General features: G+C 42.9%; 1 protein-coding gene across 1 annotated transcript in view; it reads left to right on the forward strand.

Annotated features, from left to right (window-relative positions):
• Window positions 1-23,390, forward strand: part of arid3c (AT rich interactive domain 3C (BRIGHT-like)) — a 202,034-nt gene that overhangs the window by 107,208 nt on the left and 71,436 nt on the right. The window contains exon 3 of the mRNA XM_030415818.1: window positions 20,338-20,410. Within this exon, the coding sequence (XP_030271678.1) occupies window positions 20,338-20,410 (73 nt within the window). The remainder of the gene's footprint in view (window positions 1-20,337; window positions 20,411-23,390) is intronic.

The following is a 23,390-nucleotide window of genomic DNA, read 5'->3' on the forward strand; positions in this document are numbered from 1 at the left end:
TTAATACAACCCTGACAAAATCTGAAGTGTATCCTTTTAAAGATCTGGGAGTTTGTTAAAATATAATGCATGTAAATCGACATAAATGAGCACTAATTAAACATGGCCAACTTCCTGTACAGTTTAGGTCATTGTGCCAATAGGCTTATTTGAAAGATGTAGGTGTGATACACATGTGAAATAAATTCAGTTTGTCTAGATTAAACTACCCTCAGGGGCAATACCTTTAGCCCCTGAAAGAGATTTCAAGAGGGTCCTCGCACATTTCAGCATCTGTGTTTTAGCAGTAGTAGTTTCATTATTGGCATATTCATTATGCTCCTAGTCCTGACGTATTCACTGGGGCAACGATCAAATAATTGGCTTATAAATGTGCCACTCCAGCCTGATGCAGCTGATGCAAATTGTTCACTCTCAGTAACACCCAGAGTCACGTTAACAGGCCCACTTAATCAATACTGGAAGACAGAGGGATGACCTTTGGAATCAGTGGGGCACTGTGGACAAGGCCCCAGAGATAATAACTGGTCATTTAGCAGTGTATTAGCTGTCACCTTTATTAAAGGATCAATGCAGGTCAGCACTCAGGAAATGATGGGGGGGGGGGGATTGGTAAAAGGGAGGGTACCAGAGCTAGGTGATGGTGTGTATGTATGTGTTTGTGCTTCATATTGGGTGGGTAGTGAATGCACTGCAGGTGGTCCATGGTGATGGGAATATTGAAAGGTAAAGGAACAGCAAGCAATTTCAAAGATGTTAACTGCACAAATGCAAAACTACTGACAAGCAACATCCAGCTGCCTCTGTATAGCACTTAGATATATGACAGTGAAGCCTGAAATTACTGTTGACTTTTGAACACACGTTTACCAAATATACTGTATCTTATGGTAGCTGACTTAACAATGTTTTTAACTCTTTCAGCAATGTGATTCATCATTACATTATAATTATGACCTCACATTAGGGCAGGGATGGGCAATTAATTTTCCCAAGGGGCCACATGAGAAACAGGGACTGTTGTGGAGGGCCGGACCAAAAAGGCTAAACTCAGTTTTGCTCAATATTAATTGTATCTCTTTATAAAAAGCAGTTAACTGTAAGGTCTTTGATAAGCTGCGACTGGTTAGAGTAAATGTTATGATTAGGACATGAAAAAAGTGAAGCAGACATAGTACAAAATGCAATTATGTCACTGTTTAATCAACATCCACAAATACAATTGTTAACAAAATGTGCATGTTTTTGCCATTTTTAAAAGAACAGCATTACATTAACTTTATACAAAGTGTTGTTATCTTTTTGTTTGTAGTTTTACTACAGAATTAATTTTTTTCGCTTTTTTCTTAGTACAACACGGCAACATTATGTCACTATTTAAACAGCATTCACACAGCAATTGTGAACGAAATGTGCATGTTTGTGCCATTTTTCAAAGAACAGCATTAAATTAACTTTATACAAAGTGTAATCTTTTTGTTTGTAGTCTTGCTACCTCATTTGCTGTTTTTCAGTTATTTTTGCTTGTTCAGTGAGAGAAATCTAGTCTGTGCAGGGCTTGAACAAGTGCACTGAAGTCAGGTTGAATGTCTGAGGTGCATATGCGAAGGACAGATGACAGGTGATCATCAGTGAGAGAAGATCTGTATCTGACAAGATCTGACAGCACTGTATTGGACTGCAGGTCAATGAATTCGAGCTGAATATCACTAGGTGCATTGTCCACACTGCAAGTGAAGGGAGAAGAAATCATGCACATTTATCCCTCAACTGATTTGAAGTCTTGAAATCACCTTGAAAACTTACCATGCAGCGCCACTAACATGGATGAGCACCTGCAGAGGTGATCAGTTGATGTTGGTGTGGCTTCCTTCAGGGTTTGCTGTTACCCTCCAGCTGGCTTGGGAGAAACTGCAACTTTCTCATGAAAGCCTTTCATGTGCAAATAGGCCCTTGCCTTGCAGTTTAGTGTTTAGTTCAGTCATTAGTGCAGTTACATCAACAGCAAATGCAAGATCAGCCATCCAGTTTACATCTGAGAACTCTGGGATGTCTTTGCCTTTCATATCACAAAACTCTCGAATCTCTGCTCTCAGGTCCCATACTCTTAAGCACCTCGCCCAGGCTGAGCCACCTGACAGCTGTGTCCAGTGGAAATTGGCGGTTAGGCTTGGCGCTGAAGGCTCCACTCAAGAGGCTCCCCGGATTTTGACAAGCAGTGTGCTCACTCCAGGGAGCGCGATGCATACCCCCTGGAGTAGAGTCGAAGCAACTAGATGAATTAAGCCATTTTAGACTCAGGCTAAGCAGGTGGAGGCTGGGGTGGAGGTGGCGAGCTGCCGGCAGGCGTGTTGAAGGAGAGATCCGTGAATGACGGCTTGGGTTTAAGTGGACCGCCTGATTGGAAGAGTGGATGTGGTTGTTCGGTGACTGATGCTGATCTGATCAGCTGGCTGTCAGCTGACTGCAGCTGGGGCTTATGACTTCCGTGTCCTGCATGAATTTGCGCTATGCTTCATTTTCAGTTCTGAGTTCACTTCAGTCACATTATTCTGCATACGCTTCAAAAGTCCGACATTTTTTCCTGTTGGATTTGGACAACCATCGGTTCATTGACCGCATTGCTGCCAGCTCCTCTGTTATCTCAAAGTCTTTCGTTATCCTACATACAAATAGGAGTAACTGGGCTGGGTCACGGACATCACAGCTCTCATCCAGAGAAAAGTTCAAAATTGTCTGCTTTGCTTTGCAGCTGCATCTCCAGGTTTCCCGCGATGTCCTCAATCCTTCTCATTACGGTTCGCCTGGAAAGCGGCACATTCTCCAACACCTCTTTTTTCTCTTGGCATATTAGCGCAGCAGAGTCTACCAAACATTCTTTAATAAACTCCCCTTCAGAAAATGGCTTACTGTTTTTGGCGATTTTGTAGGCTATCACAAAGCTGGTCTTGACTGCTGCAGCCCTGGATGAGCAACGCTTGGTAAAAAAAGCCTTGTTGCTTTTGCAGCTTAGCTAGCAAAGCTTCAGATGTCTGTGCCCCCTCTGCATCAGTCCAGTTCTTGTACTTCTGTAGTATTGTAGTGGCAATTCAAATTATAATCCTTTAACACAACGTTCTGTTGTCCGCAAACTAAGCACCCGGCTTTACCTCTGACTTCAGTAAATAAATACTTAGGAGTCCAGGTTTGGTTAAAAACTCGGCACTCTGAATCGACCTTTCTTTTTTTCCCATAAGCTGACATTTTTGAGGGATAGCAGCTAATTCACGTCCATGCTAACATCTCTCGTGAGCTCAGTTCGCGGGCTGGCCAACATGGAGAAGAACATTGCAGTTCTTCTTCTACTTCTTTTTAATTGTTACTTGCAACCAGAGAAGAAGACACAAAAAACAGTCGCCTTCAAAATAAAAGCAATGCAGATGTATTCCATGCATGATGTACACTTATTTACGTTTGTTTGCTAACTTCCAATTGACCTCACACGGGCCGGTTAGGGACGGCCAAAGGGCCGCATGTGGGGGCCGTACAATGCCCAGGTCTGCATTAGGGTAAGCTATTAATGATATAATCATTTCCAAAAGGGAAATTGATTATTGAATAAAAAATAATATTTCATAGATTTGAATAATATATCATTAAAGGAATATGTGGATGTAAAACTAGATCATTCTAATATAGACAAATTTCCATTACATTCTACCCTTGTAATTTATCCCAGTGCCGGCCCTAAGTAATTTGGTGCCCTAGGCAAAATCTTAGCCAGCGCCCTCTTGCATCGCAGTCAATTATACATTCAATTTTCATACACTTACACAGAAACTGCATGTATGTATTCAAGATTTTATTTCTTTTAAGTCAAACATATCACACCAAATAAAAACTAAGGAAAGAAACAAGTGATAAAAATACAATATAAATAAGGCACTGTGCAAACTTATTATCTCTCAGCCTCAGCAAGTGCCATCTCTCACTATCTATTGTCAGCCACTTTGCAAAACGACCTCCGACTCCTTCCATGTTGCCATGTGGGTATTGTGCTCCTGGCTATCCTCATGAACCTTCAGCAAGTGGCTTGCATTTTTACAGTCCTTTAGTCCTTTCTTATTAAGTCTGTATTCTTTTGGAGAAAACATTTAGCAGCAGAAGCAGTGCAAGCTATTATTTCTGTTTGAGTACATCAGCCAGCTTCTTTTGATTTTTTTTAGCATTGACTAAGGCTCTGTTGCAAAAGTCATGTTGACACTGTCCCATCTTTGTTTTTGGGAAATGTGTAACTGCTTTTTTATTTGAACTGGTCCTCTATGAACTAACTATCTTCTCACTTTGTCAGTTACAAGAGATGGCCAGTCAGCCTTTAGTCCTGATGCTGTGTCACTCTGCTGTGCTGAGGTAGAGGGACAGGAGCACCTGATGCTGTGTCACTGGGCTGGCGGTCAAATATGTTAAGAGTGCATCTGAAGAGAGAATAGAATATGTGACCACTGCATGTTAGATTTTAATTAAAAATAACCAACAGCAACAGATGCTTGATGTGTGCTATACATAAGACTAATATAGACTAATAATGAAAATGTGATGAGATTTATTCAACTTAATTGTCATTGAAAAGCAATATAGTCTAACCAGAGTGCAAGTGCAGTGTACATATTTCGCCTATGAATGATATGGGAAAGCTAAGGTGTGGGGTATTAACAGTAATACACTTTAACTGCACTTTAACACTGATGTGAACTTTAACAAACATAAACTGTGACACAATAAACCAAAGGTTCACAACTACACTATGACAAAGGGGATGGAAAACTAATAGCATTTAACTGGCATACTAGCAGGAAAGACACCTGTAAAATAACACCTGAACAGGCCTAACGTTAACTTTCCAAATGTCCCTGATTAATTTAAGGTGGAGTAACATAAACACACGTCGACTCAGCTATTTATTGATTATTAAACAATGCTGCTATCGTCCAAAGTTAGCTAGCAAGCTAACACTCTGCTCCAACAACGGTAACTACGATCATTAAACTATTAATTTAATTCACTTCATCACATTGACGTTACTGTACCTGTATCTTCTTCACGTTTTCCTTCCTCTTCTTTCCTTCTTTTCCTTTACTGGGTGCCGGATGGTTTCAGTCTTTTGGACCTTGTGGTTTGGACCTACAGTATCTTTAATCTCTCTCTGGGTCTTGGGGTCTCGGTCCGGTCAGATTCAGGCAGCTCGCCTCTCGACCCGCCCCCCTCACATAGGACAGGCACAGTGCAACGAGCCAGAACCCAGAAAAAAGCCCCACAAGAGTACCCATCTGCAGTCAAGATGGCCGACAAGGGCGCCGCCATATATCCAATCCATACTGGAAGTCCCAATCGGAAGTAGGTTAATCACCAAAACAAAACCAAAATAAAAGCCACCATTTATCCAATCCATACCGGAAGTCTCAAGCGGAAGTTAGTTAATCACCGAAATAAAAGCTTAAAAAACACGTATGTTTACACCATAGACTATATGGTTTACACATAACATAATTCTATGCATTTTGTGCATTAACATGTTTATCATAACGGTATAATTGATTAGTTAATTGTCTCGCCACGACTTTACTCAGAAGTTAGTTAGAAGCCTATAATAATCACTAAGTTATGATGTTAACATTTCATGGATTTAGCTTCAATATCAAAGTTATGAATAAAAATGTGAATATTATGTTTGTGTGGTGGTGGTAGGGGGCACACACACACACACACAAACAATAGGACTGAAGAATAACTAAGATTAAATAAACTGAATTCTCAAATTAAATAGAGTGGGGGCCACATCAACTTTCCTTTCTGTGGTGGGGGGCCGGTGTCAGTTTATAACAGGAAATGATATGGACCAACTACCACCGTTCAGCTATTAAACACCAAGTCCTTACCACCATTACCTATTAATCTCAATGTCCCAATTCAAAATGTTGCACCATAACTGCATATGAAAAACAATACAAAGGGATCTACCGTGTTAAATAAAGTTTATTTAACCTTTAATTTATTTTCATTAATTGTATATATTAGGAATTGAGGAAAACATCAACACTTATAGAGAAAATATAACACTCATAACATTGAATGAAAAAATGCAATACATGACTTTTCCTAAAAGTGTCTGTATTCTAACTTTGAATAGTCTTTATATAAATTACACAAATATGATATGTTAACCTGTTTCGGCCATAAGCGGTCAAACTGACCGCACATCACTTTGCGGGATTTCATTGTTCCATTTTTCGCGCGGTTTGCTGCTTTCATTGTCTCTCTTGTCTCTAACTGTGTTAGCGGTCTCCAGCTGTGCCTCTTTGTGAATTTACTTGTGAGTTAATAATTATTTAGTTGTATTAAATAGCTTGTTTGGCACCATGGGCAAACAAAAACGGGAGTTCCTCCCTCCATGAAACAGCAAGCGGAACTGTTCACAACACGAAGGTGCTGAAATGATGCGACTCTGACTGTGTACCAGCCAAGGAAGAATGTCTGCATCCTGAGCACCTGCACACAGGTGTGGGCACATTCAGTGGGGCGAAGGCAACACCAGAGTCTGTGATGTACTACAACAACCCCAAGTACGGCGTGGACGTCGCGGACCAGATGGCGAGGCTGTACTCCGTCAAAGGCGGAAAGATAGCAGGGTGGCGGTCTTAACATCCTCGACCTGGCTGGGATCAATGCCCGCATCTCATTCAAGGAGCACCAGCAGCAGGAGAGCCCGGAGGAAAGTCCTGCAGCAGCTGGCAGAGGAGCTGAGGGCAGAATACATGGAGGGGAAAGGGGCCGCGGCAGTCGGCACAAGGTGGACAGCAACGGAACCAACCACCGCAGCAGCAGCAGACACAGAACTGGAGGCAGTGCCAGTCCGAAAGCGCTGCAAACAGAACCAAACATTGGACACTTGAAATGCCACAAGCCCGTGTGTGGTGACTGTGTGAGAAGAGCGGAGGTAATCTGAGTAGACTGTGACCAGTGATCACAACAGCTCTTCTTTTGTTTGAGATCAGCTCGTTTCCAGCTTTTTCGATTATTATATTTTTTTAACTTATATATTATTATAAAATCATTCATAATCAAATAAGTTACTTTTAATTGTTCTAACTTTTCTCTATTAATTTCTTGTGTAAATATGCAAAAATAACGGTTTACTATGTTATTAATAAATGTATAATTAAACTTGATAAAATTTACATTTTGGTGTAATTTTGTTAAAGAAAAATATATCATGACATAATGAATGCATTCATCACTCAATCAGGTATTTACATGAGAGATTATAGAGTTTAAAATCTAGCCGTCCAAATGACCGCTTACGGCTGTTCAAGGAGTTGTGGATTTCTGGCCTTCTGAAGTCCAGCTAACCGGATCTAACTCTTGGGTCGTGTAAAGCGCACTGTTATGTGCTTTAGTTATAGATCATTAAGATTAATTGGATCAGATCTGACTGGAATGAATCCGTCACAGTTGCTGGTAAACTGATTCAATTCACCCACCAGGTGCCAGCACACAAATTGCCTCGCATTTGGCGGATGGCGGGTGCTAATTTCGATCCCTGCAGTGTAATGAAGACATACATTCATTCTTTCCCCGTTACATAGTTAGATATGATTATCGAGAGCTCTCTCTCTCTCGCTCTTGCTCTGGCATCTTGCAACGGGGATGCGGCTGACACTGCGGCATGTTGCCAAGCTCTATAGGAAATGCAATTTTAAAAAAATAGGCATGTTTAGAGAGATTGTTTGGGCTTTTATTTTGGTTTTATTTTGGTGATTAACTAACTTCCGCTTGAGGCTTCCGGTATGGATTGGATAAATGGCGGCTTTTATTTTGGTTTTATTTTGGTGATTAACCAACTTCCGGTTGGGACTTCCAGTATGGATTGGATAAATGGCGGCTTTTATTTTGGTGATTAACCAACTTCCGGTTGGGACTTCCATTATGGATTGGATAAATGCCGGCTTTTATTTTGGTTTTATTTTGGTGATTAACCAACTTCCGGTTGGGACTTCCGGTATGGATTGGATATATGGCGGCGCCCTTGTCGGCCATCTTGACTGCAGATGGGTGCCTCGACAAGACCTCTCCATTATTTAATAGTCCATGCTAAGACGTGATATTGCTGTGGGCTTATATAATATTTCGAAATAATACTTGTGCTCGTAGTGGCACTGGTAAAATATATATATATATATATATATATATATATATATATATATGTATATGTATGTATATGTATGTATATATATATATGTATATATATGTATATATATATATGTATATATATATATATATATATGTATATGTATATATATATATATATATATATATGTATATATATATATATATATATATATATATATATATATATATATATATATATATAGATATATATATATTAGGGCTGTCAACCCGTTAATAACTCGTTAACGCAACATCCTCTTAACGCCGTAAATTTTTTAAATTCGCGATTAATGCTTGGCATTAAAAAAAAAAAGAAACGCGCATTGTTTGATTTATGGCCGTCGATGGCATCTGTAGTCTTGATCCAGAGGGTGGCAGAAGAATAAGAAAGGGAAGCAGAAGAAGAAGAAGCAGGGTTGGCGTTCGGGAAAAACACGGTGGACTGAAAAGCGAAAGTGAAAGGAAATGGAGAAAGGACTTATGAACGGCAAATTCACTTTCAAAACACTGCCAGATGGTTCGGTCGATAGGACAAAAGTTATCTGTACGTACTGTCGACATGAAATGAGTTACCATTGAAGTACGTCAAGTCTCAAATATCATTTGCAAGCCAAACACATGGCAGATGCAGAGAGCCCACCGCCCCCCCTTGCCAAAAGCAGACATCACCATGTTTTGATCCCATTTAGGGTGAGGGGACATCTTTTGAGCCTTTTATTTTCCTGCATGATTTGAAGTGTTGAATTAACATTTTCATAAAGCAAGCATATTTGCCCTTTCTTATGTTGTTAAAAGTATTAAGAACATGAAAAAAATACATCAAGGTACATTTAGAACAGAAAAAAATGTGCCAAAAAAATTGCGATTAATTTGCGATTAATCGCAAGTTAGCTATGGACAAAATGCGATTAATCCCGATTAAAAAAATTAATCGTTTGACAGCCCTAATACATATATATCAGAGGCTCATCCATAGAGGCAAAGGAGGTTGGTCCTCCTCTATTTCTGAGAGGCAAGAGGAAATTCCTCCTTGAACCGGCACCTTATCGTGGTGGAGGGGTTTGAGCACCCGAATGATCCTAGGAGCTATGTTGTCCGGGGCTTAATGCCCCTGGTAGGGTCTCCCAAGGCAAACAGGTCCTAGGTGACGGGTCAGACTAAGATCGGTTCACTCGCCCCTGATGAATAAAACAAGACCAAGGACGTGCACGTCGCCCGGATCGGTGTCACCGGGGCCCCACCCTGGAGCCAGGCCTGGGGTTGGGGCTCGCAGGCGAGCGCCTGGTGGCCGGGTCTCTGCCCACGGGACCCGGCCGGGCGCAGCCCGAACGAGCAACGTGGGCCCACCCTCCCGTGGGCTCACCACTCGCGGGAGGGTTCAGACGGGGCCGGTGCAGAGGGATATGGGTGGCGGTCGTGGGCGGGGGCCCCGGCGGCCCAATCCCCGGATGGTGTCTCTAGCCATGGGGACATGGAATGTCACCTCACTGGGGGGGAAAGAGCCTGAGCTGGTGCGGGAGGTTGAGCGGTACCGGCTAGAAATAGTCGGGCTCACCTCCACGCACAGCCTGGGCTCTGGAACCCAACTCCTTGAGAGAGGCTGGACTATCTTCTACTCTGGAGTTGCCCGCGGCGAGAGGCGGCGAGCTGGTGTGGGCTTGCTTATAGCCCCCCAGCTCAGCCGCCATGTGTTGGAGTTCTCCCCGGTGAACGAGAGGGTCGTTTCCCTGCGCCTTCGGGTCGGGGATAGGGCTCTCACCGTTGTCTCGGCTTATGGGCCGAACAGCGGTGCAGAGTACCCGGCCTTCTTGGAGTCCCTGGGAGGGGTACTGGAGAGTGCTCCAACCGGGGACTCCGTCGTTCTCCTGGGGGACTTCAACGCCCACGTGGGCGATGACAGTGTTACCTGGAGGGGTGTGATTGGGAGGAACGGCCTCCCCGATCTGAACCCGAGTGGTGTTTTGTTACTGGACTTCTGTGCTAGTCACAGTTTGTCCATAACAAACACCATGTTCAAGCATAAGGGTGTCCATATGTGCACATGGCACCAGGACACCCTAGGCCGGAGATCAATGATCGACTTTGTGGTCGTGTCATCTGACCTCCGGCCGTATGTCTTGGACACTCGGGTGAAGAGAGGGGCTGAGCTGTCAACTGATCACCACCTGGTGGTGAGTTGGATCCGCTGGCAGGGGAGGAAGCTGGACAGACCTGGCAGACCCAAACGTATCGTGAGGGTCTGCTGGGAACGTCTGGCAGAACCCTCTGCCAGGGAGATCTTTAACTCCCACCTCCGGGAGAGCTTTGACCAGATCCCGAGGGAGGCTGGGGACATTGAGTCCGAATGGACCATGTTCTCCACCTCCATTGTTGACGCGGCTGTCCGGAGCTGTGGCCGTAAGGTCTCCGGTGCCTGTCGCGGCGGCAATCCCCGAACCCGGTGGTGGACCCCGGAAGTAAGGGTTGCTGTCAAGCTGAAGAAGGAGTCCTACCGGGCCTGGCTGGCCCGGGGGACTCCTGAGGCAGCTGACGGGTACCGGCAGGCCAAGCGTGCGGCAGCACGGGCAGTCTCGGAAGCAAAAACCCGGGTCTGGGAAGAGTTCGGGGAGGCCATGGAGGAGGACTACCGGTCGGCCTCGAAGAAATTCTGGCAAACCATCCGGCGCCTCAGGAGGGGGAAGCAGTCCTCCACCAACACTGTTTACAGTGGAGGTGGGGAGCTGTTGACCTCGACTGGGGATATCGTCGGGCGGTGGAAGGAATACTTCGAGGATCTCCTCAATCCCGCTGACACGCCTTCCATAGAGGAAGCAGAGGCTGGGGACTCAGAGGTTGACCCATCCATCACCCAAGCCGAAGTCACTGAGGTAGTCCGTAAGCTCCTCAGTGGCAAAGCACCGGGGGTGGATGAGATCCGCCCTGAGTACCTCAAGTCTCTGGATGTTGTGGGGCTGTCTTGGCTGACACGTCTCTGCAGCATCGCGTGGCAGTCGGGGACAGTGCCTCTGGACTGGCAGACCGGGGTGGTGGTCCCCCTATTTAAAAAGGGGGACCGGAGGGTGTGTTCCAACTATCGGGGGATCACACTCCTCAGCCTCCCCGGGAAAGTCTATTCCAGGGTACTGGAGAGGAGAATTCGGCCGATAGTCGAACCTCGGATCCAGGAGGAACAATGCGGTTTCCGTCCTGGCCGTGGAACACTGGACCAGCTCTATACCCTCCGCAGGGTGCTCGAGGGTTCATGGGAGTTTGCCCAACCAGTCCACATGTGTTTTGTGGACTTGGAGAAGGCATTCGACCGTGTCCCTCGTGGCATACTGTGGGGGGTGCTCCGGGAGTACGGGGTCGGGGGCCCTCTGTTAAGGGCCGTACGGTCCCTGTACTGCCGAAGCAGGAGCTTGGTTCGCATTGCCGGCAGTAAGTCAGACCTGTTCCCAGTACATGTTGGACTCCGGCAGGGCTGCCCTTTGTCACCGGTTCTGTTCATTACTTTTATGGACAGAATTTCTAGGCGCAGCCACGGGCCGGAGGGGATCTGGTTCGGGAGCCAATGGATCTCATCTCTGCTTTTCGCGGATGATGTGGTCTTGTTGGCTCCTTCGAGCCGGGACCTCCGGCATGTCCTGGGGCGGTTTGCAGCCGAGTGCGAAGCGGCTGGGATGAGAATCAGCACCTCCAAATCCGAGGCCATGGTTCTCGACCGGAAAAAGGTGGCCTGCTCCCTCCAGGTGGGAGGAGAGTTCCTGCCTCAAGTGGAGGAGTTTAAGTATCTTGGGGTCTTGTTCACGAGTGAGGGAAGGATGGAGCGTGAGATTGACAGACGGATCGGTGCAGCGGCCGCAGTAATGCGGTCTTTGTATCGGTCCGTCGTGGTGAAGAGAGAGCTGAGCCGAAAGGCGAAGCTCTCGATTTACCAGTCAATCTACGTTCCGACCCTCACCTATGGCCATGAACTTTGGGTCATGACCGAAAGAATAAGATCCCGGATACAAGCGGCCGAAATGAGTTTCCTCCGCAGGGTGGCAGGGCGCTCCCTTAGAGATAGGGTGAAGAGCTCTGTCACCCGGGAGGAGCTCAGAGTAGAGCCGCTGCTCCTCCACATCGAGAGGAGCCAGCTGAGGTGGCTCGGGCATCTGTTTCGGATGCCCCCGGGACGCCTCCCTCGGGAGGTGTTCCTGGCATGTCCCTCCGGGAGGAGACCCCGAGGAAGACCCAGGACACGCTGGTGTGACTATGTCGCCCAGCTGGCCTGGGAACGCCTTGGGGTCCTCCCGGAAGAGCTGGAGGCAGTATCCGGGGAGAGGGAAGTCTGGGTGTCCCTGCTCAGGCAGCTGCCCCCGCGACCCGGCCCCGGATAAGCGGATGAAAATGGATGGATGGATGGATGGCAAGAGGAAGATCAATTTTTTTTTTAAGAAAGAGTAACTGGTTGAAATAAATCATTACCAAATCTCAGTATCATTTTAAAAATATTATATATATATATTATATCATAAAAAAAAGTTTCTTCTTTGGAAGAAAATCCACTTAAAACGGTTCAACAGCGACAGCTGCAGATGGAGGAGACAGAGCAGTCTGTGAAAGGAGCAGGGAGCAGGAAGGTGGGGGCTAGAGGAGGACGGAGGGCTTCTGTCCTCCGTGGGAGGGATCTCCTTACATTCACTCAATGCATTTAGGATTTTTTCATGCTGATCTATGATTGGCTAAGACACGTAAAATGACGCGCTAAGGGAGGACGTCCTCCCTCACCAATCAGCAACCAGAATACAAGATTGACAGCAGGTTGGTCCAATAACAGTTCCCAAATTTCATTCTCACATTTATACAACCGTAAACAAAAAATACTTAAATGTATTTTACAGCTTTCACTGCCAGCCATGCTCGGACAAGAAATATGGAGTTTTCAGCAATATTGGAATCGGTTTCAAAGGAAATATAAGCACATTTCTGAAAGAAAAAAAACTGTTCAGAGAAATCAGAGAGAAGCAGTCAGAAAGATAATTCATAGTTTTCGTTTCGTTCGTCCTGCTGGAGGACATAACATTAGCGGCACGACCGGGACAGCAACACAGTTACAGAGCACACAATACAGAGCAGCAACAGATGCACTGTTGTGTAGTTTTTGTATTGACAGCTAGGGTGGCATAGTGGTTAGAGCGGTTACCTGCTACACAGGTGACCGGGTATTGAATCCCGGAACGGATACGCATTGGTATTTCTTTTTTCTTGTACATTAGCCATTTAATGAAATGTTTTTTAAAGAAGTCTTGTAAGTCATTGTTTTATTGCTTAATTTTCATTGAATATAAGAAAGTAGGATTAAGTAGTTGACTTGTATAAACTAACATGACACCGTGGACTGGTTTTCCTCCTGAATCTTTTCAGTCACCAGCCGCCACTGATATATACATATATATATCTATATATCTATATATCTATATATATATATATATATATATATATATATATACATACATATATGCTGTCCCTAAAATGAGTGCAAAAGCATTGAGATTCCACTACAAACATATGAACAAAAGGAGAACTTGTGTGTCAAGGTTCATCTTCTTATATGTGGGGAGCTGATTGTAAAGTTATAATAAACAGCAACTTTTATTTACAGCTGTTGGACCAGGATGTTTAAGTTTATAATTGTTTTACAAGTTAAAATAAACTTTGTTAAGTAACACTGCATAAGTTTCATTTATTGACATACACAGGGTCCCCATTGTTTACCTTGTATTATCATTTTCTATCAGTTCAACTTGCTTGGGTGGGTCAACTTAAGATGTTTGATTTTAAAGGTCCTATATTATGAAAAACTCACCTTTTCTGGGATATGGGGGTCTATATAGTTATTTTGGGTCTATGGCGCTGCCACATGCATGCAAACATTGAAAAAAGACCATCCATGCTTATTTGAGTGGGATAAAGATTTCTGACAGTGTCTCCCTGCAGTTTCCAGATGAGCGAGTCAAATTTGGATCGGTCACCAACGTCATTGACCGAAACATTTGAATATTCCCACCCACCACCCCCTCCCATCACAGCATACGTACGGTGTCTCCACCCGCTAGGTACAGTGCTATCTTCTCGGAGATCCGCCATTATGTTATCAAAAGCACCATGTCGAACCGCAATGCGAGGTGTTCTGTTGTTGGCTGTAAAGATGAGCATTACAACACTCCATCGTGTCCCAGCTGCAGAGGATAGAAGAGCGGCATGGATTTAATTCAATACAATCTGTTCACTGCACCTTATATTTTATCTTGCACTACAATTACTCTGCTTATTTATACATTTTTATACATTTGTACAATTTGTATATTACTTTTTTTTTATTGCTATTTAATATGTCTAGGTTGTTCCTCTTATTTCATTGTGTTGTTATTGTCTCTGTGTATAATGCTGCTGCTACACCGGAATTTCCCAGCTTGGGATCAATAAAGTATATCTATCTATCTATCTATCTATCTATCTATTCATTTTTGAAGGCAACGTCCCAGCTACAGTCAGAAAAAATGTTTGTGTGTGCTAACCAGGGCATGTGAGCGGAGCGGATCGGAGCGAGCGGGGAGTGGAGCGTGCAAAATATAGTCGGAAAGCAGAGCGGGTTTTAATACAAAGGCCAGAGCAATGGTTCCGTTTCGCTCCAGTTCCGTTCCGATACCACTCTCCACGAGTCAAGGGCATGCACAAGTCACACAGACTCACGTGTGCCTTCAAGGAGGTCATTCGTTGAGAGATGGAGTTTGTAAAATATTTCGTAAAGCAAGCAGACAGGTCATATAGGCGCAACGTCAAGAATTGCTCACTCTTTTAAATTTGAGCGAGCGTGGATCGATTTCACCAGAGCTTAATGAAATTTTAGGTGAGCGGAGAGCGGTCTTTGAGCGGAGCGGTCTGGTTTCACTTTGAGCGATGGAGCGAAGGAGCGAACACCCACGTAAGCGGGGAGCGGAAATTCTCGCCGCTCAGCTCCGCTCAGCTCCGCTCAGCTCCGCTCACATGCTCTGGTGCTACCACTTCCAGACTGACTGTTTCTCCAACCACGGCCAGTACAAGACAGAATTAGTCGGGAGACTTTTCCTAAACGGTGGGACACTTCGAACTTTGTGTGGAATACCTGCAAACGAGGGACATGTAAGCAGACAAATAATTAGCTGTGTGTTTCTTTTGTAGATTAGGGTGAACTCTTGCGTGATGTAGTGTTTTGCCATTGAGAACAAGGTACAGGGGTGTGATTCTTCTGGATAAAGAGCTCCACCAAAGAGCTTGCAGTTGTTGAGGAAGGTTATCTGATGTGTCAGGTTTTCCCCTATATACATATATATATATATATATATATATATATATATATATATATATATATATATATACATCCATATTCTGCTACTGGATTTTCAGTGCAGCCGCAAAAAAAAGACATGATTTTTGTAGGTTAATACCACAGGCGAATGGCGAATTTAAGTTGCACACAGTGAAAGCACTACACCCTAAGTTATCTTGAAATCAGTTATTATTGTCATTACTGCTATTTGCAGAAGTCACTGTTTAAGCTGAGTGACTGAAATCCTTGTCATCCTATTCAAAGGCTGCAATAGGCGACAAATTAAACCGGGGTGAAGTTAGTGTTAGGTTGGATATTCAACGGATATTCACTCGGGTCCAGCTGCGACTTTACTGAGGTTCGCCCAGTGTTAGCAGCAAGAGGACAGTTAGCTCACCTCCCAGAGCCTCGCGCTGAATTGCTGGAAACTGACTTAGGGACTGTTATTAAATAACTCAGCATAAATATATTAATACAAAATAATTGCAGTTTTTTTTTCGATATCTTCCATGTCATGTGACCCAGTAAGTCCAAACCAGAAGCAGATTGTATTAGTAAGCTGGAGACATGAGACACACCATTTTTTATTGTATTTTAGTGCTTCCTCTATTTTACATGAATATTAATTTGCAGAATGTTTTTTTTTTCTCAATAGCTTCCATGTCATGTGGCCCACTGACTTCTGACTTCATAATAATAAAGAAAATAATGGTAAAAAAGTTCTCTAATGCTCAAGAGGTTAACATATTTTCAAGCAGCAATGTCAACTTCTACACTATTTTGTCTCATGTCTTAGATTCTGTTTCTGAAATTCTGAAAATTAATTTTTTTTTCAAAAATCACACAAGTAGTCACCATTTAAAGGGTTATTTTTAAAAATGTTCTTCTGGGGCGGCATGCCCCCGGACCCCCTTAGTGTTGACTCAGAGCACTGCTGCTACAAAAAAATCTAGGGAGAACACTGTCTTCTACGATTTTTGGACGTGTGGGGCGAACTATTTCTTTTTTTAGCTGAAGCCAACAATGGGACAAAATAAATGTAAAGAGAGACATAGTGGAGCCGTACATTTTCCTGCTTTTTTGTCCTTTGCCAATCACACCTATGAAGGTAAGGCTAGCAGCTAACCGCTAGCTTCTCTGACCACACCACAAGTGAGAGCCACAGTAGAATTATTCTGTGTAGTACGTTTCTGATCTTGCAAATTATTGAATGCATGTACTAGGGAAATGGCAGACTTTCCAAATATTTAGCTGTGTTAATTTTGCAATTTTACATGAACTAACCAAGTGGTGTCCCATAGTACAAGCTGACGCTAATCGCTAGCTTTGAGTTAGCAATCAGCATGGTCTCCACATGCAAACCCAGAGACCCGGTCGGTCATGCAGTACATACACACACCCTCCACCGGGTCTAAGTTTTCGGGATTTCTTGGAATAATGCATTTGGTAATGTTTTCTAAACTGGAATATGTGAGCATAGCCCAGGGCAAAACAAGTGTAGGGTTGACTGCTACATTACAGCAAAACTAAGCGCCTAGTCTGTGTAATGAGTTTCTTCTCATGGAGTTTATTTATGAGTGATACTTTTTATGCTTTATGTATCTGTTGGCATAGCAATTCATGTAAGATAAAGTTGATGTCACGTCCCTTTTTTTTTATAGAGGCCAGTACATCATTAAAGTTACCTGCTAGCACTACAAAGAGATATTGGTTGCCAGACTGAGCCACCTCAAAGACACAGTGTTGGCACCCAGCTTTCTTCTAAGACTCTACATTCACATTACAGAAAAGTTACTTATACTGTAACAGTGCTGTCATGTTTTACTTTTCCATATCTGGGAATGCTGTGCAGTGGTTGTTTTCCTGTAAAAAATATTGATATTCATATTGATAATGAAGTTAATATATAAAGTTCAACTGTTCCACTTAAGATATTTATATTCTTCTTCTTCTTCTACTACTTATTATTATTATTATTATTATTATTATCATTATTATCACTATTTATTTCATACATGTCAACACATGTTTACAAATGTTTCTTACAATAAAACATCTTTACTAACTGTTCTGTGTTTTCATTGTTTAATATGTAATTTTCATGTTAACACGTAAAGATAGTAAAGAAACTATAAGCAATATAAGATAGAGGAAGCAGACAGACTTTTCATCATAACGCTTTTGGGATAAATTAATAGTATTTATGTGACCAAAAGCTTACTGCACACTTCCCCAAATGTTCAGTGCATTCTGCAGTGGAAATATATTCAGTCAGACAGGTTCTAGGCCAGGATGGTGCACAATGCATTATGTTAGCTCAGGAAGCTGCTGTAGTCTTTGTGTAATGACAACCATGTTTGCCCCGTGTCCACACTTACTTGTCGTATTTCCATACAGAAGATATTCTCGGGTTCTGTAGGAATTTGTTCACAATTGCCAAAGGAACACCTGTTTTTAAGCAGATTTTTTTATCATTAATTGGAAACTATGATAGCTAAGCAATCACGTTGTGTTGTTTCGTTTGTAATATAAATTTAAAGTTTATAAACTGTTGAAACTGGTTAAAAAAAATTGTTCTTTCTGGGCGGTCTTCATCAAAGCTGTCGGCATGTAGTATGTTGATAAAAGAATCTGTGGAGGCAAGGCTGGGTGGAATGATAGAACAATCTTTATTAAAACAGATCTCAAGACTGTGTCCAAACCAGGGCGGCCGCTCCTTGGTGTTCTCAAATCCTGGCAAAGTTCTCCCCAATACTTTTCCCTCTGCTCTACCAGAAATCCTCTCAAACTCTCGATCTTCTGAAATCTACAAGTGACCACCACCCTTTCTGTGTCTGTCCGGGCCTTTTAGAGCCCATTCGCTTGTACCAACCTACTCCCTCTAAATGGTCTCTTTGGTGGATTGACGGTCTAGCTATCAAATGGGAGAAAGAGGAGTTGATCTACTTCCTCCATCTGGAATAGCTCATCATCTGGACATTGCCAAACTCTACTGATAAGAGCTTTAACGCTTACAGCCTAAAGTTGACCGTATTGTCTCTTCATGCTTAAATGGAAATTTATACATTGAGTTAGCTCCGCACATCTGGCATAAGAGATAAATTCAGTTTTAGTGCTCTTTAGGGCCTTGTCCCTTAGCTAAACCTTAACACACGCACACAGAGCTGATTAATGGCTCCTGAGGCCCCTGGACATGTAAACAACACACTGGCCACACTCCTTACTTAACCATAAGGAAAAATAAACTGTCGCAGTTAAGTCTTAGCTGGTAATGTGTGACTGTGCAGTCACCTCACAATACTGCTTGTTGAGAGGTGATGGGAGGCAACTGTGGCTTACTGAAAACTACAGTTGTTGAAAATTGCTGGCAGTAGCTAATTACAGGTCGTCATTGCAAATAACAGGTTCTCAATTGACTTACCGGCTACATAAAGGTAAATTAATAAAAAAATAAATAATATGGGGTTAGGCTTTTTTCTAGTAACAGCAATTGCTAAATTGCATCTGGTTACTGCAACTGACACCAGTAAGCACCAGCTGAGGTTTGGCTTAGCTTTATTATGTAAACACACCTGTGTTGCTTTGTCTCCCCAATGTACAAAACTGTGCAGTCCTGGCTGCACCGAACAGCATGAACTGAACATGAACATCCTTAGGAGGAACAAGTTTCTGCCTCAGCTTGTTGGTAAGTTAGACGTGAACTGGGATATGATGTGTATGGAAGATCCTCCTGAGTTTCTCAGATGCTCCCGCGACATAGGGAATGACGTTATTGTTACGTATTCTCGTGAACCCTGATGTGCTTCTGTTCCTTCTCCTTCCCCTTCTGACTGAGTGGGCACGGTCTCAGCCCGATAGTTTAGGGTTATGATGACCCAGCTTGTGCTCCAGTGGGTGATGAGAGTCGAACAGCAAGTCCTGATCTGTGTGTGTAGGTTTTCTGTACACCTTAATATTGAGGCTTCTGTTTTCTTCAATTTCTACTGCACAGTCCAAGAAGGGCAGACTGTCTCCTCTGACGTGTTCCTGTGTGGACTTGGTCTTATTGTCCACAGCATTTATTTGTTCTGTGAAGGCTTCCACTTCCCTTGTTCTGAAATTGACCATCCACATACCTGAACCAGTGGCTAGGAGCATTTCCCGTGAAGGTAATCAAGGCTCTGCTCTCAACTTCTTCCATGTAGAGGTTGGCCACAATTGGAGACACAATTGAGCCTATGGCACAACCGTGATTTTGTCTGTAGAAGCCTTCATGTACTGGAAGTAGGTGGTCGTCAGACAGAGGTCAAGTAAGATAAAAAAAACATATGACCTAATCGCTTATTGAGTGGTGATGCATGTAAAAAGTGATGTGACATCATAAGAAACTATTATTTTGGTTGTATAATCACATTTTATATCCACTTAAAGAGGACAGAGGTCTTAACCAGCTAAAATTAGCCAAAACAATACAGTTCTGCCCTTCAAGCTTAAACATGATGATAAACCAGCACAAACTTGGGATTCAAGCCATTTGGGCTTCAATCCAAATAAACTCTTCAGTCTTAAACCCTAATAAACCAGGACAAACTCAAGAGGGTTCTAGCCCTTTTGACTTTGATACAACAGCAATTTGGTTTTTGCCTCTCAGGCCTCAGTGCTCAAGATTACATAGAGATTGTTTAATTATCCTTGTCTGTGTTAGCCACGATTCTTAACCTCACTTTCAGGGAACCTACCTATCACTGATCAAGCATGGTCTTGTTTTTCTTTGGTAAAAACGTTTGATATGTTATTAATTGATTTCATTTTTTCGTTTTCAGTTATATGAATTGGATTGTGATGAAAAGCGCAAACAGTTTCTTGATGACCTCTTCAGTTTCATGCAGAAACGGGGTAAGTGAATTCTTAGTACAATAATACACTTCTTCCCTTGAATAACCTTTTTTCTACACCCAGTATCTCTTATGTATTTATCAGTCATAAAGGTGAATGCAGTTGCATTCATACTCTAGTTATTCAAATTGCTATTGGTTGTGAATGATGGAAGACGGAATTCTTTGCTGACACAGCAATCACACTATTGTTCTTCTGGTCTTTAATTGGTGTAAAGACTTCCATACTATTTGTCCTTCTGTTCTTTATCATTTTGAATGCTGATTCAGAATTCACACTATTGTTCTTCTGGAATTGAACTTATTGGTTGTACTGTAAATGCTGAAAGCTGTCAAAATATATGTTTGCAAGTATTGTGTCCTTACACAGTCATGTCCTCCTCCTGCTGCACTACCAGTGTTAGCATATCCACGCGCATCTCTGGTGAACAGATCACGTAAAGTTTCGCCTCCAAACCATTCCCCCTCCATGTACACCTACTTTGGAACCTTAGAGTTTAGCACTGTCCAAAACCACATCATGATTAAAGACACAAGTAATCAAAATCAGACTCAGTATACCTTTATTGTCCGACAAATGGGGAAATTTCTTTGCCACAGCAGCAAAAGGACAGGAGTATTTTTTTTTTTTTATTGGTGAAATTATGTGACAGACAAGGTGACATGAGGAACAAATACATCACACCCCATGGACTACGAATACAGACGGTGGACGTACAGTACAGATAACAACAGAAAACTACGTAAAGTTATGATGATATGTATATAGGTAGTACAGGTGTGCGTGCGTGCAAGTGGCTGAGAAGCAGATAGTATGGTTTTATATACATATGAAATATGGCATAGATAGATCATGAAATAAAAATAAATAAGTAAATAAAGTAAAAAGTATAAATATGAAGACAGGAGGAGGACGATGAAAAAGTGAAAAAATAGATAAATAGTAATCTGGAACACGGTATGGGAAATATTACAGTTTTACTCCATTGGTTTGGCTCATTTCTTAAAACAGAAATTACATTCTTAAAACTCTAAGATCAATTGGCAAAACAGTCTTACAGTACAGCACAACACCATAGTTCACTTGCAAAAGCTCATATCTCTCCCAAAACTGTTCACTCATGCTTCAAAATTAAATCGTAGCGTAAAGCGTAAATGTGAATCTTGTCCAGTCTCTTGCAGTCAATCTCCCGCATGCACTAAGGTGAAACAATAATTGTCATCAGAACTTTAGCCATAGTTTACATCAGAACACCCCTCCAGAGTACACTGTTATATTGAAAACATGACTAAGCAATTTGACTGTTTTACCCGTACACAATGACACAAGGACTCATTCTGATGGCACTGACATGTATATTGACACAGATATTTACTTTTGAGAGATTAACTAATGATTTTGAGAAAGAGACTGGCTTTTGCAGGTAATCCATGGTGTTTTGCTATTTGTACGAATTGTTTTGAGAAATGCACTTACTATTTTGCAAATGTCAAGGATGATTCGAGAAATGTACCAAAGCAACTGAGAAAAACTGTAAAAGAAAACGTATACAGCACAATATACTGTAATATAAACACATAAACAAAAAACAAGGAACATTATATGTAGCCTACAGTGCTGTAAATAAAGCTGGAGATTCAAAACTAACATTTCTTCACTGGTCACTCACCCTCCTGGCCATCCACATGCTGCTGTCTGTCTGGCCACAGATTCTTGTCCACATCATAGCGTATATTCTCCCTGGCGATGCAACGAGGGAAGAAACGGCGTGCATGCCGCAACCATCCCCTGCACTGATCTCCTGTAATATCATCACACGCAGCGTCAATTGCATGCAGCAGGGACCTCTGATTTTGAGCCTGATGCTCATACACTCTCCACCTCCATGCACCCTTACTCCGCCTCCTCTTCTTCCTTTTCCTCGAGCAGGCAGTTGCCCTTGTTCATTTACTTGGCCAGGTGCCTTCATGTTCAGGAATTGTACTGGTCCTGGTCAAGCTCTATACATACATGTTTGGCAGTTTTCACAATCATGGACAACGCCTGTCAGGTAACCAAACATATTGTTTGATTGGTCATCTGAGATGTGTGAAACTCCTCCTTCGTTAGTCAAGTTTTATTTTCACCTGACTGTCAATTAATCAATTTATCAAATGTTCCAAGACATTCATATATGGTATTCATGGTATTAGGTTCTTGACTCATTTTGACAATTGAACAGACTATTGTGCATGTGATAACTTATACAATGAAATTATGCTGACATGTTTTGGAGAGAATGACCGTTAGACTGAGAATCAACGATCACTTTAGATCAATAAGATCTATTCACTTGGCTCTGAAATCAGGTCTGGAGGAATTCAAAAACACAACTAACTCAGAATTAGCCGAGCTACGCAGCACGCTAGCTAGCGCAGAGCACAGCCTGTCCACATGCAGTGACGATGTAACAACACTACAACGCAATGTGAAGCGCTTGACGGAGCTGACTGAAACCCTTCAAAACAAATGTGAAGATTTAGATGGGAGATCGCGGAGAAATAATGTAAGGATTGTTGGAATTCCTGAATCTCCTGGCAGTTGTTCCACTTCAACGGTTTCAGCTTTGCTCAAAGTTGCGTTCAACTTGGAAAAAGCACCCCTGGTTGACAGATCGCACCGATCATTACAGCCAGCTCCACAAGGAGGGCAACCGGCCAGGACTGTCATAGCGTGTCTCCACTACTACAAGGACTGCAACGAGATCCTGCGCCTGCCAAAAACCAAACAGAGGATCCAAGTCGACGGCATGACCATCTCTGTCTACCCGGATTTCACTGCGCGAGTGGCCAAAGCGCGAGTGGCATTCAACGACGTCAGGCGGATGCTGAAGGACGTCCCAGGAGTTCGGTTAGGACTTCTTTTCCCAGCCCGGCTCCGCATTTCATTCAATGGGGCCGAGTCCTTTTTCACTGATCCTGAAGCTGCCCGTGCATATGTT

This window comes from Sparus aurata, chromosome 5, assembly GCF_900880675.1.
Source record: "Sparus aurata chromosome 5, fSpaAur1.1, whole genome shotgun sequence".
NCBI classification, from domain to species: Eukaryota; Metazoa; Chordata; class Actinopteri; order Spariformes; family Sparidae; genus Sparus; species Sparus aurata.